Source organism: Hetaerina americana, unplaced genomic scaffold (assembly GCF_022747635.1).
Source record: "Hetaerina americana unplaced genomic scaffold, ioHetAmer1.1.p SCAF_12, whole genome shotgun sequence".
Taxonomy (NCBI): Eukaryota; Metazoa; Arthropoda; class Insecta; order Odonata; family Calopterygidae; genus Hetaerina; species Hetaerina americana.
The window spans coordinates 1,165,726-1,182,862 of NW_027286292.1; the positions used below are offsets into that span (position 1 = coordinate 1,165,726).

Below are 17,137 nucleotides of genomic sequence, written 5' to 3' on the forward strand. Positions count from 1 at the left end.
CCATGCAAAATTGCAACATTTATTGTAATTTTGATTGCTCGTACATGTCTGAAATGTTTCAGAATAAAATCTTCAAAAGTTACTTCAATCCAAAAAAGTTGGCAACTTTTGTGGGTATTCTTGGACGTTATCCATTGTTCCAAAATGGTTTCCTTTCAGGCTCCTTTTAGTTCTTGGGAACAAAAAATATGGCAGTGCCACATTGGGGCTGTAGAGTAGCCAGGGTAATGTTGCCACCTTGCACCTGGCCAGGTACTCAATCACGAGGAAGGCAGTGTGTGTTGTATTGGTGCAGCCTCCAGTTGGCAAAGATCCCCTTTCTGATGCTGTGTACTCTTTTCTGCTGCTTTTCAAGGACTCCAACTTAAAATACACCATTCACACTGTCCCTGAGGCACACACTTCATGAATAAGACCTTTTGAGTTGGAAAAGACCATGAGCATAGTGATCCATATTTTTGGGGCTGGCTCTGTAGAGAGTGAAAAGTGAGGGAGAAGCCATAAGGGGACATGGCTTAGTAGGGCAAGAGTGAAAGAGGAGACAGGCCAGATGGTGATATTTGGTGACACACCCACTTCTTATCCATAGAACTTCCAAAGGTGGGACTCTGTTCATGAGGGGAAATGTCAGCCTGCAGTTCTGACTATCCATGGGTGCTTCATATGGGTACTCAGAACTTAATGTTTAATCTCTACGAATCGGTATTTGGGCGGGAAATGCTTCAGATGTGAATTCGGGGGGACTATATAGTAGTGAGAGCCCTAAAAGTGAATGTATGAAATGCTAGTGTAGCAGTTTCATCTCTTTTAAAGATTACATAGGGAATTTTCGTAAACGCAGTGTGAGCATTAGTACGATGTATAAATTGGAAGTATATTTTTGTTGGGAAAATAGCTTATTTATTCATTTGAACAAGTCTCCTAATTTTAGGAAGTATATTCTGAAAAAACTGGCAACCAATGGCTTTGACAAGTAGGAAATATTAGTATTTAAAGTATTTTATTGATATATACTTCATTTATCAACCACTTTTTTTTTAGAAATTCCTCATTTTAACTTTGTAAATTCCACATTACCGGCATTCATAGGAAAATCCAAATTTTTCTTTAAAGATCAGCATTGAATTCTGTGACAATATCCCAGCATGGTCAAATTTTGTGAAAATGTTCGCTGTCTACTTCCAGTAGTTTAGACTATGTACAATTGCTCTTTTCCTGAGTGGTCATTTATTTAACGTGAAGTGATTCAGTATCTGAAGAATATTTATTAATTTTATTCTCTAAGTAACTTGGCAATCTTGGAATGAAAACCTGCTGTGCATTAATTCCCATTGGTCACTTGACCTAAGCGGTGTCACTCAAGAAATGTTCATTTAGATTGTAACTCCTGCATTGCATTGAAATCTTGAAAGGACATTCTTGTTCATGATTCTGTATCATTCTGATTTGTACATATTTTCCAATTCCAGGTTACGGAGTGTGAAATATTTTTGTCACTGATAGTGAAATTTTTGGATCCAGACAAACCTGTTTGGCAGCGGTCATTGGCATTAGAGGTGCTACATAAAATGACAGTCCAGCCAGAACTCCTTAAGTCATTTTGTGAATGTTATGACCTCAAAGCACATGCCACTAACATATTCCAAGATATTGTAAACTCCCTGGGAGCTTACGTGCAGTCACTTTTTGTGAATCCACAATTGCTGGGTCAGCCAGGTAGCTCAGGTAAGGGCTGAATTTGTACTTCTTGGACTAACATTACTTGAGGGAGAAGAGCAGGACCTTAAGTTAAACTTGGTGGGGCAATATTGTTGATATCCATTAGGATTTTGGTCAGTTTCTACTGGTCTTCTCAGGGTAGGCATATGCTTTTCAAAATGGATCTCTTTGAGTCTCCCAGGTTTGAAGCAGGAATAAAGCCCAGAAAGAAAAACAATGGGGTGTGAGGGCCTCTATGTAAAGATTTAACATACCTTTTGAAGTACCTATTCCTTCAAGAATGAATGGCTGTGAATACGTACCGTTAAATTTCCTCGGGTTGTTTCGGGAGATAAGGGAAATAAGTATAAATTATGGATTAATGTAAGTTTTATGGTGTTTGTGGTCAATATCTTTTTATTCCTTTTAAATCTACATAGTTAACCATCTAAGAAACTAAATTTTAGCTTAGCTGTCATTTTCAGTGAAAAATTAGTTCCATCAGGATGTGCAAAATTTTGTGCCAAGTCAAAAAAAATGACTTGTCATTATAAGTAAATGGTAACTTTTGGTGTTAAGGACAGTAATGAGGAGAGGGAAAAATTGCCATGAAGTACAATAATAAAGTCATTATAACTTTGTTGGTGTGATAGCAAAGTAGTGTAAATTAGTGACAGTTGACTTGTAGTCAATCTGTTTTAGTCTTATGCCTAAATCTGTGCTCAAATGATACCATATCACGTGAAAGTGGATAGCATCAAAAAAGAAGACACATGAGGAATACCATCTTGAAAATATGGGCTTTGAACGTTAGGGGGATGCTGAGGGCGGGGAAGTTAGGGAACAGGATGATAGAGGAAGTATAGACGTGGTGGGCCCTGTGCAAAATAAGAGGGAAGGGTGTGGCCAATATGGTAGTGATAATTATTGATTAATACAAAGCAGAGGGCCGGAGAGTCAACATATGGTAGCCATAGTGATTCATAGGAACCTGGAGATAAGTATATTTAGCTAGTTAATGATGGATTATTATTTGTAGGAACAGAAGCAGACCCAGCCAATCTAGTGGTATTCCAGGTGGATATGCCCACAAGCAGTCATAGAGTGGAAAAAGTAGATGGCGTATTTGATCAAATGGGCAAAATGATTGGAAATATCATGGAAGGAAACATTTGATAGTGGTGGGGGACTGGAATTTAGGTGAAAGGAGAGGTGAAATGAAAATATGATTTAGGAGGAAATATGGTACGAGAATAGAGGGAGCAGAATGTGGATCAAGTGAATGCAGATATGAGTAAAAATTAGTTCATGTGCTCTGAAGTGGTTGAAACTTCCACTGTAACTGTCACTGGAATGGGAAAGGAAGGTTGTAAGGTGCCAAATTGTGACAGAATACTGATGCGTCGATATTCTGTCATGAGTTCCTTACAATGGCAGTCAAGCATTTCTTTTGTGTTACGGGAAGAATGAAACGGCCGTTATTTCTTATGTTTGTGGTAGAAAAAGTCCTGATGGATAGTTATAATTGAGACTGCTATAATATTTCTTTTAATATGGGGGTTTGGGATGTTGCAGTGGTTAACATACAGGCTTCTCGCCAAGAGGGCCCAGGTTCAAATCCTGGGGACAGCAAATGTTTAACAATGGTTTCCCAATCCCTACTTCAGGTGCTTTGCGGAGAGCACTTTGAGGGAGTACGATGTCCGTCGGATGGGATGATAAACTGCGGACTCCTTGGCGCCTTTTGACAAGAGTAGGCTAATGCCAACACCGGGTTTCTCTCCACCCTTCCTTTCACATCCATCCCTATTAGTGCAAATGACCTTAGCTGTCGGTCGCCTCCCATAAAAACTACTGCTTCTTTAAATATGAAATTAGTGATATGCTCTGTGGGGGAGTGTGTTGAAGACAAGTTGGAAGTTGTTTTCCTTAATCTTCACAGAGGTAAACTACATAACTGTGATGCTGAAATGTACCTTCAAGTACATTAATGGATTGAAAGCCTAGTCGGTGTTATTGCATAGTGTTGATTTTGTTATTCCAGTAATACAATATGGCAAAATAATATGAAACTGTTCACACAAAACATTTTAGCAATAATTTTTTTTTTAATTTGATTAGGAAGCAGTGTTTGAGTGAAGAAATTCAAATGTGGAACCCAAATATTTACATCTTCCTCATGTTTAGAAGCAAAGTACACCCTTTTGGCTGCTTGCAGGTCATAATGTAAATCAGCTGAATTATTCAAGAGCTTGCAGCTACTCCCCTGGCAACCCTGCACCCATTGTTGGCCCACAGACTGAAGTGACAAGGTGTTTGTTGCAGGGTCTTCCAGTGTGGCCCAGGGTCAACCGCCAGCATTGTTGGCTGGCATGCCAGTGGGACCTGGTGTCTCTCCTCAGCCGGGCTTCTTCTCCCGTGGCGTGTGGCTGCCTCTGGTCACCACTTTCCCCTGTGGCCAGGCCAAGGCTACATAGTGAGTGTCGAGACTCCAAAAGAGCATGGGTGTGCTACAAGTTCACACTGTTACTCACTCTATGCATGCAAGTCATTATTGATTACAGCTGAGCAAAGAGATGGGAAAATCTGCTCATGTTCTGTTTATTACTACAAAAACCACCGCTAAAGCCATGTTTAAAAGTTGCCGCTTTTCAGTTGACATATTTTGACAGTTGACATTTATCGTCATCATCATGTTAAACAAGATATTTCTTGCAAGTGCTTGCAGTGAAACCTTAAAATGTATGCCCACAGAATTTACCCCCACTGTTTGTTTTTTTTTAATTTAAACCGTTTTCATATTTGCAATGGAAACCAATTGTTTTAATATTTCATTGATTTTTTGAAAGAGGTCCAAATTTCCTGGAGTTTGTGATTGTCGATGAAAAGGAAGATGGGAAATAGCATGCAATTCACAGGAAATTATGACTTCAGAAATCTGCTTACCATTGTTTTCCATGAATGCCACTTAGTTCCTGATATTCTCAAAAGAAGTTCTCAAATTTCATCTTACTCTTTAAGCTATAAAGGACATTTTTTTCGGAGAGAGAATGTGAACTTAACAAAAGTAAAATTTCCCCTGAAATTTGCTTCTTATATCATTCACCCGAACAGTTTGAGCATTCACGTTGAGTGCACAAGCCCATGGGGTGTTCTCTCATTTTGGGAGTATAATGAGGGAGGAAGGAGTGGGAAGAGTGATGTAGAAGAGTGTGATCCATTCAAATCCATTTCAGTAAATAGAAATGAGCCAGTGTTTGCCTCCAAGCCAAAGTCTTTGCCTTCCTGAATTGAAGGTCAATAAAACATGGGCTATTTTTAAGAGAGCCAGAAAAACACAAATACTGGCTAATGATGAATTGAGAAAGTATTCCTAATTCAGATTCATATTAATTATATGGTACCAATTAAAATGATGCATTGTAGATAGTTGATGATGTATTTGTTGCCTATTGAAGCCATATACTTGCTTGCCTTAGAGGAGAATATGGGATTTCCAGTGCTTATGAATGCGAGGAAAGTGATTATGGGAAAGTATAGATACTGCACAAATGTAAATTAAAATATTAAATGCTATTGACAAATTTTGATTTTGGGAGATTAAAAGCTTTTAAGAAAGCCTAGGCATTTCAAACTTGTATTTTTCGTAAAGTGTATCAAAATTTCAAAAAATGTAATTATCTTAATGATTTTAATTTCATTAAAATTTCTAAGTACTGGGAAGAGATAACAGTACAGATAATTGAGAGTTTACTTAATCCTAAATCATGTACAATTAAAATATTGCGATTGTTGTGTACTAACTTATTCATGAATTATATAGATTTTATTGTACAGATTGCTATTTGGAGCATTTACTTTTTCTGCACCACCCATTTTATCATAAAAAGTGAGTCAGCATTGCCTGACATTTTTGACTCAGGGAGTAACCATCAGGTAATGCTGACTCGCCCTGTTTCATCAAATGTTGAAATTCATTGTGTGTGTAAGCTATTGTTGCACACCATTGCTTTTGGTTGATACATATTGTATTAGTATTTGACTGAATACTAAGAAAGTGCATATAGTAAATGCATAAAGTATTCATTAGCAGTTTTTATGTAATTTTATGTTGGTTTTCTGAGTTATCCTGTTAGATAAATTGCATGCAATCTTGTTAAATATAAGGATAAATCTTTAATTTATTCCTTTTACTTTGGTTTCATAATTTCAGCCTTGAGATGCTGGATAAGATTGAACCCCCTTGCATTCCAGATGGATATGGAATATCCATCGCATATGCATGTCTGTTGGATATCATAAGGTCCATTTCAATTACAATTGAATGTGTTCTACCCAGCGGTGATGGGCAGCCCACTCAAATAGAATATATTGCCACAGACGAGGAGAATCGATTGCACTGCCAACTAATAAATTCCAGTTGGTGTGGGCTGTTGGCTGCTCTGAGTCCCCTAATTGATGCAAGGTAGTATATTTTAGTTTTTCTATCAATCATTAGTTTAGAATTTCAGTTAAAAATATGTGATATGTAACAAGAAACATTTTTGATAATTTTCATTGTTGAAGTTCCACATTAAATATATGTATATAGGTATGTTATTAATGTTTTTTTTTGATGGAGTTGTGAATTTGGGCCCAATTATAAAATATATATATACTTGTTAAATGCAGTATAATCTGTATTTTATGAAACATAGTTTGGCAAACTCTAACCTAGCAACAGGCAGCCCTTATTCATAGCTATTTGTGAGAAGAAGTATTTATTGGGGATATTTGTTCATCCAGAGTGAAGATGTGCTGTGCTTTGACTTTCTATATGGAAACCACCTTGGGAACAGCATTGGGTTGAATCATTTCACTGGGTACTGCCATCATTTTTAATACACAGCTCCATGAAGAGCTTCAATTTATTCATCATTATGCTTAGGCATATTATAGTTGGTGAGGGGTACCCCAAAGACAATAAAAAAGCCTTCACAAGATAAAGTGCTGCTTGCACTGCACGGAAGGATGATACAGATATAGGGATTTTCAGAAGATGGAGGACAGAACAGAAAAACTTAGGTAGGAGGAGTGTGAAAGAAAACATTTTTATTCCTGGCTGTGATGTTGGATGGCATTACTTCGAGAAACTCCTTAATGAAACTCCATTGGAAACAATGGAAAGTAAGCTCGGTCAAGTTTGAGCCTTGGTCAATAGTCTTGCTCTTTTTATCTCATGATGTAGTAGCTCTCAGGTAGCACAAATAAATTTTGTCATCGGTCTTTCAACCAGAAGTTCAGTTTGGTAGGTGATGGTGGAATTCACACAGTACTAAGCCCGACGGCATGTGAAATTCACACACCAGAGTAGGGGGGCCAGCTCCTTTCCCTGTGCCAGTTATGGTTTCCCAGGAAGATCTGTGACCCGGAAAATCACACAGCTTGAGTGGAGCTGAGGGTGCCCAGAGAGGCTTGCTTGGGAATCAAAGTTGGGCCCTCCGGTCAGTGTTTTAATGCTTCACCCCTGGACTAGCGCGACCCACATTCTAAGTGCAAATATACAATAATAATAGATCAATGTTCTGTACTTCTACATCCTATGTATTCCATAATTTTATTCGCCCACAATCAATAGTTCACAAAATCAAGGAAAGAACATTGAAATAGTTAGCTGTAAAGGCAGCCGTATTATGCTGTGTTTTTGATTTGGTCGACATGTTCAAGTTTTTTAAACTCCAATGAGAAACCAGGATATGTATCACCTCATTTCTGTGTTTTGCAGTTTCATGCCTTGAGTATTTAAATATCCAAATTTTGTTCATTCCATCATCATTGGTGAGGAATAAAAATTTTTGGAATTAACCACTGTGAGATCTTCAAACAAGTGCCAATTATCCCTAAAAACTTCTCACTATATCAGTCTTTCATTATTAGTAATGGTGATTTTCTAATAAATTATTAGCTGATCCCTATGACTTTTACTTTGGTGTAGCCATTGCTGTGGGAATTTTACGTGATGGATTTCATAATATATCCGGGAAAACATTATTTATGATTTAGTGCACATTTTGTGGGTTTACATGATTTTTATAATATTTATTGCTGTATGGTGGAAATGTTAGCAGTTTTCGAGGTTGATCTCAAATGACTGTGGGAAGTCTGTTCTGGTCCTTGCAGAGGGGCAGGTGAATAGATGGAGCCAGAGCATACCATGTCACCCCCCCATATAGAAACAGCCAATAAAAATGCCAGTTAGCCTAGGGAAATCAAAGCAGTCGCATTGTTCCACTGTGTGGAGAAAATATCTGATGCTTTACCTGAAACAAAATCTCACAAAGCTGATGCAAATATTTAAATGCATGGAGTGCTATCCATGCTCATCCAAGCTCATAATTTTCTGAATAGTAATCCAAGTTGGACCTCACCTATGTTACTTAGTGTGTTGTTACCCTAATTATACAAACAATTATAAGAGAAAAGAAACTCCGTATTGTCTTGCTTGGTGTGTTCCCAACCAGGCAAGCAAATTAATTTTCAGACTTATGTATTACGAAGAAACATTACTTATGCATGGTAATGTAAATAATTGTTTATAGGTGCTCCTTTCTCATTAAAGTGTTGGTGGCATTGGTGTGTGATTTAGTCTTGGAATGATCGAGTTGCCTGGCGGTTCCATTTTTAATTTGTTGCTACAGTAGCCACTCATATCTGCACCACTCGTACCATATGGATATATATGATTTTTTGTCTTTTCAGCACGGATGAATCAGCCTCAGAAAATGTGTTAAAAGCCATCCAAACGTTTGCTAGTCTTTGTGGTCGTCTGGAATTGCAAATTCCCAGGGATGCATTCATAACAGCCATTTGTAAAGCCTCCCTCCCACCACATTACGCGTTGACTGTGTTGAATGCAATGCCTCAAGGAGCAGGTTCAGGGAGAGGCAAGTATCCTACCGAAGTAACACACCGACTCTTGAACTAGTATGCCCTTTTGGTAAATATTTTAATTGTGTACATTTCCACCATTTCAGGGCATTCACGCACCAATAGCCAGGACATGACCTCTCAGTACAATCTTAGTGCCTATGGAGATAATGACTATCGACAGCAGGTTGTAGCCGTTGGGACTCCATTACCCACTGCCTCCTTACCTATTGGTGCGTATCCTGATTTTTCCTTGGATTTAAAATTCTTGTGCCCCTTGTAAGGATGGTCCTTCAAGGTCTATCTCAGCAAGGGATGGTGAGGGAATCCTCACTTCCTCTCTCCCAATCTATCCTGAGTAACTTCCATCCTCACATAAATACTTTGTTTGCTCAGCCATTCCGCCATAACATTTGCTTCAATGAGGTGACCTAAAATGGGTGCATCATAAATTTTCTGGCTGGTGTTACTTCAGTAGTTGCTCTAGTTTGGGCACTATTCGGAGGGTGAACTTCATAATATATCAGATTCCATATTTTTAAATAAAAGTAGCGTAGATATTTTCCACACGATTGTGTGTTGTCGACTGCAAAAAGCGTCTTCCTCAGAAGTGGGCGAAAACCAACTGTTCAAAGAAACTGCAGTAGATTTTGTGGCAGCAACTTTTAACGGGGCTATCCTGTAATGCGTATTGCAATGCAACAATTTCAAATTGTAAAAATCCATTTGACTTGAAGGTGGATGAAAAATGTATTGAATGTGTGTCACCTTGCAATGGTAGCCACCAATGCTATACTGGAATCTAATTAGTGACTCTTGGAACACATAAAAATTTAATTTTTTTTTACAAATTAGAAAATGAAAAAGTGTCAGATCACAGTGCTCAAAAGCATGAAAAGAGCACGTATGTTTTTTGTATTTGCTCCAAGAAAATAGAAGAAGGGTCCATTTGGTCTCAATTTCTCTCAAATAAAGACCTCTATCTATCTATCATAAAGAAATTGACTTATAGAACCCAGAGGATGCAGGTTCAAATCCCGGCGGTGTTGAATATTTTTCAGAGGTATCTCGATCCCTACTTGTGCTTTGTGGAGGGCACTTTGATTGAGTACGCCGTCCGTTGGATGGGACGTTAAACTGCGGACCCCTTGGCGCCTTTCGTAAAGAGTAGGCTAATGGCGACGCCAGGTTTCTCTCCACCCTTCATCCTTTCCTGTCCATCCCCAATGGTGCAAATGACCTCAGCAGTCACTCGCCCACCCTAAAAACTACTACTACTTGACTTATAGAATTTATGGGAATATCACAAAATATTTTTTTGGGGGTTTTAAATATGTCTCTGCCACTACGCAGAAAATGTTTTGGAGACGAGTATAAGTGAAGCAGAATGCCTCTCAGCAACAAACATTTCATTTTCCCAAGAATATGAACCATATGGAGATTATTCTTCACTTATCAAATTAAAAGTCATAAAAATTTTCTGGAAACCCCCATGTTTTCAAGCTGTATTGGGATTGTTCAGTTCAATCATGTTAAATATCATTCTAGTGGAGTGGTACCTAACAAAAGCAGCAATCTGCAGAGCTAAATCCAAATTCAGTTTGTAATAGAGCATTTTGGATCTACTTAGAAGCTCCTGGGTACAAATTCGGTATGAGTACAATTGTACACCCCCAGCAGACATCCAAGGGATGTGATTTTCTGGTTGCTGGAATTCAACGGGACTCCATATTCAGCCCAGTTAAAGAAATGAGCCCCCCTCCCCTAAATGCATGATGTTCGCACACTGTTGGTGTCACCCTGAGTGCCCATGGGATCCAGCTTGACTCATAACCGCTCCAGTTATTCATCCGACCCTGTTGGAATGATTATACATGTGGCATACGTTACCTCTATTGATGGCAGACAATGATTACCTCGACACCAGAAAATGTATATTTCCTTCAATTGCGTGGAATCATGTGAGCATCAGTGTTGACTTGATTAGAACTCTCACTTAAGGTTACAAAATGTGATTCCGTGTGGTGGGAACTTTCCATTGTAATGGGTCATTCAAGACTCCGGGCATGGGTGATCAAACTGTCATGAGCTCAACCACAACCTGAATGCTAACCGGAATGGTAACCTGAATGCATATGTCACTGGGTGAGCTTTGCCTTCCCCTTTAAAAATGCCCTTCTGGCGAAAGACATGTTTCATGTTGTCGTTTTTCAAGTGCATCAATGGTATTTCGAGGAGAATGCATTAAAATTACATTCCAATTTTTCATGATCCGTTCAGCAGAGTCAAAAGATTAATAAGATAAATAACATCATTCTGATTTATACAAGTCCATGTATTTGTGTGTTAGGTTCATTTACGCATTGCATTCTGAATCACATTTAATTATTTTTTAAAAATCTAACTTAAATGTCTTTATTTCACCCTTGTATCTGAAGATTAAGAAAAATGATGGAAAATATTTTCAGTAATTTTTATACAATAATGATGGAGCACAACTTGATGGAAAAATTTCTTTTTTCCTTAGGAGCCCAGCAGGGACCTGTGATGCTGACAGCAAAAAACCTCCAGTGTATGCGTGCCTTGCTAAGTCTAGCCCACTGTCATGGAAGCATATTGGGATCAGCTTGGCATTTAGTTCTCACTACTCTGCAAGTATGTTCTTACTTAATCCGGGGTTTAGCCGTCATGAGTCTCATTCAGTTCATTCTGGTTTTCCAAACATTCCATTCATGTATGCAGTTATGATGCCAATTTTTGGTTTGCTAATCATTAGAAATCTTGGTTTTGTGCATCACTGATCCGTTCTATGTAGGGCATGTGATAGTCTGCGTAAGAAAAAATGTTGGCTCTTGATGTCATATGTGAGCACGGCTGTTGAGTATTTCCCTCTGCTATTGTGTGTGCCCTTGATCAGTGACTTCAGGTGATTCTGCATGCTGCATTAGACTTGCTGAGCATAAAAAATAATCTCAATTGAAAATGAATTAATATTTTTTTTTAAATTAATAAAAAATATATTGCATATTTCTCCAAAAAATTAAGTCACCAATAATTCTCATTAACAGTGATTAAAACACGGGTAATTTGTACTTGTTTAAACAATGATATTATCCCATTCATTTGATCTATTTTCATGCATTAATGTCAAACTTATGAGTCGCTAAATTTAATTTAGATAAAATTAAATTAAATTTTAATTAAACTTCAGGAAAAAGCTCCGGTTTTCTTATTTTGTTGTAATTATGGAGTGCATGGTCATTGTTGTCCACATGTCATTCTTATTGCCATCCACAGTTACAATATGCGCTTTTGTTTTTTTTGTTGTTACTGAAATATTATGGATATTCTAATCAATGCATTCTGTTAATCAGTTGTTGACAAATGAATAGCAAAAGGAGAGGATTTGTTGGTGATTTTTGTGATGGAGCATTTTGATTCAAATTAATAATTTAGGAGTTTTACTCTAGTTAGTATGAAATTCACTTAAAAAATTTAATCGCACAGCCTCTTTCAGCCAATAGCCATCCCTTGATCCATTGGGTGAAACAATGATGGAATTGCATGGTGGAAAAGCACTAAATCTTACTGCATGAATATAATTGATGGCTTCTGGCATAACTTTATGGAATGGATTCATATTGGAAATGAAAAATGGTAACCCTGTGATTCCACTGAAAAATCAGTTGAATCACAAAGTTACTATTTTTCATTCACTGCACGAAGTTTCAATGCCAAGATGTGAGGGGCATTATCAAAATTAGAAGCACCTATATTTTTTCCTTTTGGAATACACGGAGCGTCACTTCTATAGCCTCCATTATTAGCCTCTTCAGATTTCTAGTTTGTCAAAATGCTCCCCCTGCCACACACTCTTCAACTTGTCTTGTGGCTACCATTACCATCTGCACAAACAGCTTTTCGTTAGTGTTCAGGAGTCTTTTATTTGCTTGTTGGTTTAATCATTTGGTTGGAATAGCGGGTCAAAATTTCAGTCCATTGAACTCAAATACGTAGCATCCACTTGACTAATGTAATGACTAATGATGCCATCAATGACATGATTGTGAATGCAATTCAAAATACAGTAAACTCTTGATTGTCCACGTACAGATCATCTGGGCTATTCTCTATTCCAAGCATATCAAAATTTTAATAGCAATGCAATTATTAAGATAATTAAATGCATTGTCGCTTAAATATTCTTTTAAAAAAATTTAATATCTTTTGACTATGTCCGCCATAACCAACCACTACCTGCTGTGAAGTCCTCTGAGCAAATTCCCACTCCATGTGTTCATATCTACATCTACTTAAATACTCCAAAATCCACCAAAAAGGTGTGTGGCAGGGGGTAGAAGCACCAGGTTGGATGGGTTAAGGGAGGAGTGGAAGGGAAAAATTATTTGCTTGGAAACCAATTTGCAACTTTATATGCATGCTAGCAGAAGTCCTGGTGCAAAACAAGGGTTCAAGTGTTAATTTCTCCCAATAAAATAATTCTTTGCTATGCAAAAAAGGAGAGAATAAAAATGAACCACAACCATTTATAGGGCAGGCGACGGTGCCGGTCCGCCCTCATGTTCTGTGATCCTGAATGAATTTTAAGTTCTGTTTTGCCGCCCTGGATTTATTTTTTTTCTCAGTAAAAATTGTCACATGCAAATGAAGGGTCTTCAAATGCTAGGAGGAATTTCACAATAGATGTTGATGATACACTCTGTGCACTAAACATATAATTTGTGGTCCACCCCCTCAAACCTAAGAAAACATCTTACAATGCCCAAATGTGGGAAAAGTGTGCTACCAACTCGAATAGGGTTATTTTAAAATTACATTTCAAAGGAGCTGAGCATCTCACTGGTTCTTCCTTGGGTCACAAGAATCATGGTCATTAAAATGTTATCTTGTCAGAATTCCTTCTCCTGTCCCTAGTAATTTGTTGTCCAATGAACCTGGTCCTACTTTCAGGTCCAGTACTTGATCAAGCCTAGACACTATTACAGCATTATGGTAAGATTGTTCAGCGACCTGAATTGTGATGAAATGGATGTTCAATGTCATGCACTGATATCTGGGATTTATCAGTCTTTGATTAATAGTTTCAGGAAAGAGAATCATGCCTCTGCTTCAGGTTAAATTTCATACTATTCAAATTTCATTTAAGAGGAAAATGTAGGCTTTAACTCTATTCTATGAGCCTCTTTAGTGGCTTACACATTTGGCAATAAAGTATCTGTGTGTTCCACCTACAATTGCTTACAGTAAAAGGCTGCTCAGCACTGTATGCCATATGTCTGATAAGGAAGGAGACATTAGACTCAGAGGGAGTCTAAAATATTGATTTTAATGACAAAACCTTGAGGAAACAACATTAATTGCCTGCTGTGTGGAAAGATAATCAGGAATTTTTAAGGAAATGTTAAGTTTCTATCATTTTATTTTTACCAAGTTTTTTGTTTTTTATTAGGCCATAGTGACACTATTGTTATGCTGCTCCTGAAGCAATGGGCTTACTTTTTGCTCCTTACATTAGATGAAATTCAAAGAAACTGCTGGGGATGCCACAACGGCAAGATTTAACGGGCTTGTCCACTAATGCACATAATAATAGAACAATTTTCAAAACCAAAAAATCATGTACATAGGTGTCCTCTTACATTCTGAAATCTCGGATGACTCTTAAGGTAGCTTGACTTGCAAAAGCACTTGGCTGGACATCAAGGGATCTGGGATCGAATCCCCGTCAACAAATTTATGCTAGGAAAATTGATGCACTCTTTTTCTAGATGAAAAGCATGTTCTCTCCTGTTTTAAGAGCGCACCTTTTCCATCTCCCTGTAGTGAGCTCTGGACAAACTTTCTCTTTTTCTCTCTTCCACTTGCTTACATCTTTTTACTGAAAGAAGCATGTTATTCCCTGTTTACTACTGTCGTACTTTCCCCCTTACACTCTTGAGGAAAGGACCTCATTTTCTCAGATCTCACAGTGTATCTATTTCCTCACACTAAGCCAATTGTGCATGCCCCTTCGGTCAGGGTCATTACCTGCCGTGTAGTGGCCCTTGCATTTCCTTGAATTCTGATGAATTAAAAAATCTCATTTCCATACACAACAGGCTCATGTTTATCTAGAGTAGTATCGAATTTCAGTTTTTTACTCTCATCAGGAGTAGTGAATGCGTGAATACCTTTCAGCCATGAAAGAATGCTAGTGTCGTGGGAAGATTATGTTGTGGATATGTTCTTGGTGCCGGATGAAGCATGTGAAAAGTTTATGGATAATATCTTTTGTAGCTCTTCAGAAACCAGTGTTATAATAAAGTTGTTCAAAGGCTGAGATCCCCTTACTATTTGCTCCCTTGCCTTCCAGTTCTTAATCAAGCAGCGAGGTATTACATTTGCACGCTTTCCATTTTGACATTTTGGCCACGTATGGTTTAAAAGGAAACCCTTGGCATTACCTGAAATTTTTTTGACAGTGACCACTTAGGGTTGTTATTAATAGGTGCTTGATGACTTTAATTTTGACGTAGATAAATAATTATCGCATGAGTACTGTGAATGCATCTCACATATTACCAAAATCCAAAATTATGGTTGAAAATTTATTTAAAATAGACGAGTGGAATATTGTTATTATTTTTGACTGCATTCATAGGAAATTGCAAACACATTAAAATTTTTTTGGCAGAGTTCTGCATCAGTACTGCCTCTCATAACCCTTTAATAAACCACCTCCACAGCATGGTTATCAGGGTTATTTGGGTCGGGTCCGGATCAACCGAGTCCAGTGAGGGTTTACAGTATGCTGCAGAGAAGAGTAATCTGCCATTAGTCCTGCAATGGCATTGACCTACATGTTGATCATAATTTGGGGTCCAGCTTTACTAGAGACAGTAATATTGCCATTTCATGGCCCCTGAATTAATTACTTGCTCTACATGGCCAAGCTCTGTCCAGACCAACTGGGTGGGAATTTTTGATAAGGTTTCTAACAAGAGACTTGCCCATTCAATTTGTATCCTGATATAAATGTATTTGTGTATTTTCCATGTTATTTTGCTGAAATTGTGTGACTTCGCATTATTTTGATGTCCAAAAACTTACGCTCATGAGTATGGTAAGCATTGAAGTAATCAACTGACAACTAAATTGTGTTGAAATTGATAATATGCAGAATCGCATTATCAGTTCCTCAAGTACCCTTCCGAACCCCCTCAACTAGGAGTTTTGTCGAGGTGGCCTATGGCTAACATATAAGGGCTAATATGTATTGCATATTCATAGCGTAGAAATACTTCTCTCTCAAAAGTCATGGATGATTATGGTCTCTAAAAAAATCGAGCATCAGCCTCTATTCATGAAATGTGATGTTACCCATCTATATGCATTTGTCTCAGGGATTTACATTCAGGAGTCACATGTTTGTGTTTGCTCATGAAACTATTTCCGTTGTTTTAGCACCTCGTGTGGATTTTGGGCTTGAAACCGTCAACGGGGGGAAGTCTCAAAGCTGGAAGAACGACTGCAGATGCCAATGCTGTGATCACAACTGCAGTAATGGCAGACCTGCCTGTTCTCTCTGCCATGCTGAGCCGCCTCTTTGAGTCTAGTCAATACTTGGATGATGTTGCCCTTCATCATTTGATTGATGCCCTTTGTAAACTTTCACATGAAGCTATGGAGCTGGCGTATTCCAATAGGGTATGTATTCATGAAAATCTTCAGTGGTTGATTGAAATATGGTAGTAATTTAAAATTCAGCATTGCCATTTATAAACTTTAAAACTCCACGTAAATTATTTTACTCTCAATTTGGTTGTGGGTCCATTCTATTACGTGTGATAATGCATGTGGCACTGTTTGGAGTTAAATTGTAAGTAACCATAAATAACTTGCTTCCTGAATGAATACGAATACAAAGTGCCTGTTGAAAAAGTATTTATCAGGTCAGACCCTTCATAGTGGAATATTTGCGATACAAATGAACGAAAAATATGCCAGGCAACACGACAAGATTCCATTTCTAAAGAAATAGGCCTGTGTGTTCAAATTCTTATTCTGTAAATATGGGCCAATATTAGTTAATAATAAAGAGGGTATTCTTCAATTTGTGAAAGTGCAGGATTGTCAGCCTGCAGCATTAGCAACTATGTGATTTTCCAATGGTAAATTTCACCATTGCAGCGTTGACTTCTTGCTATTCCTTAGAATATGCTCGTTCTTTTGCTGCAGGAGCCGTCACTTTTTGCCGTTGCCAAGCTGCTCGAAACTGGATTGGTTAATTTGCCGAGGGTTGAAGTTTTGTGGCGTCCTCTCACCAACCACCTCCTCGAGGTTTGCCAGCACCCTCACATACGCATGAGGGAGTGGGGAGTGGAAGCGGTCACTTATTTGGTCAAAGCCGCCCTCCAGCACAAATATCAACCTCCCTTGCGAGAAAACCAGGTGACTTGACTAGCCTTTGCCCACTTTATCTTTTTTTTTTACACCAGAGGTACCATAAAATGTGGCAGTTAACTGCAAAATT

At 38.1% G+C, this 17,137-nt stretch overlaps 1 protein-coding gene across 3 annotated transcripts in view; it reads left to right on the plus strand.

Moving 5' to 3' along the window:
- mon2 (Mon2 homolog, regulator of endosome-to-Golgi trafficking) overlaps nt 1–17,137 on the plus strand; it is a 66,839-nt gene that overhangs the window by 9,084 nt on the left and 40,618 nt on the right. For all 3 annotated transcript variants that reach the window (XM_071582587.1, XM_071582588.1, XM_071582589.1), the window contains exons 7-14: nt 1,470–1,725; nt 4,024–4,174; nt 5,912–6,163; nt 8,437–8,621; nt 8,712–8,837; nt 11,132–11,259; nt 16,069–16,311; nt 16,843–17,055. In XM_071582587.1, coding sequence (XP_071438688.1) covers nt 1,470–1,725; nt 4,024–4,174; nt 5,912–6,163; nt 8,437–8,621; nt 8,712–8,837; nt 11,132–11,259; nt 16,069–16,311; nt 16,843–17,055 — 1,554 coding nt within the window. The remainder of the gene's footprint in view (nt 1–1,469; nt 1,726–4,023; nt 4,175–5,911; nt 6,164–8,436; nt 8,622–8,711; nt 8,838–11,131; nt 11,260–16,068; nt 16,312–16,842; nt 17,056–17,137) is intronic.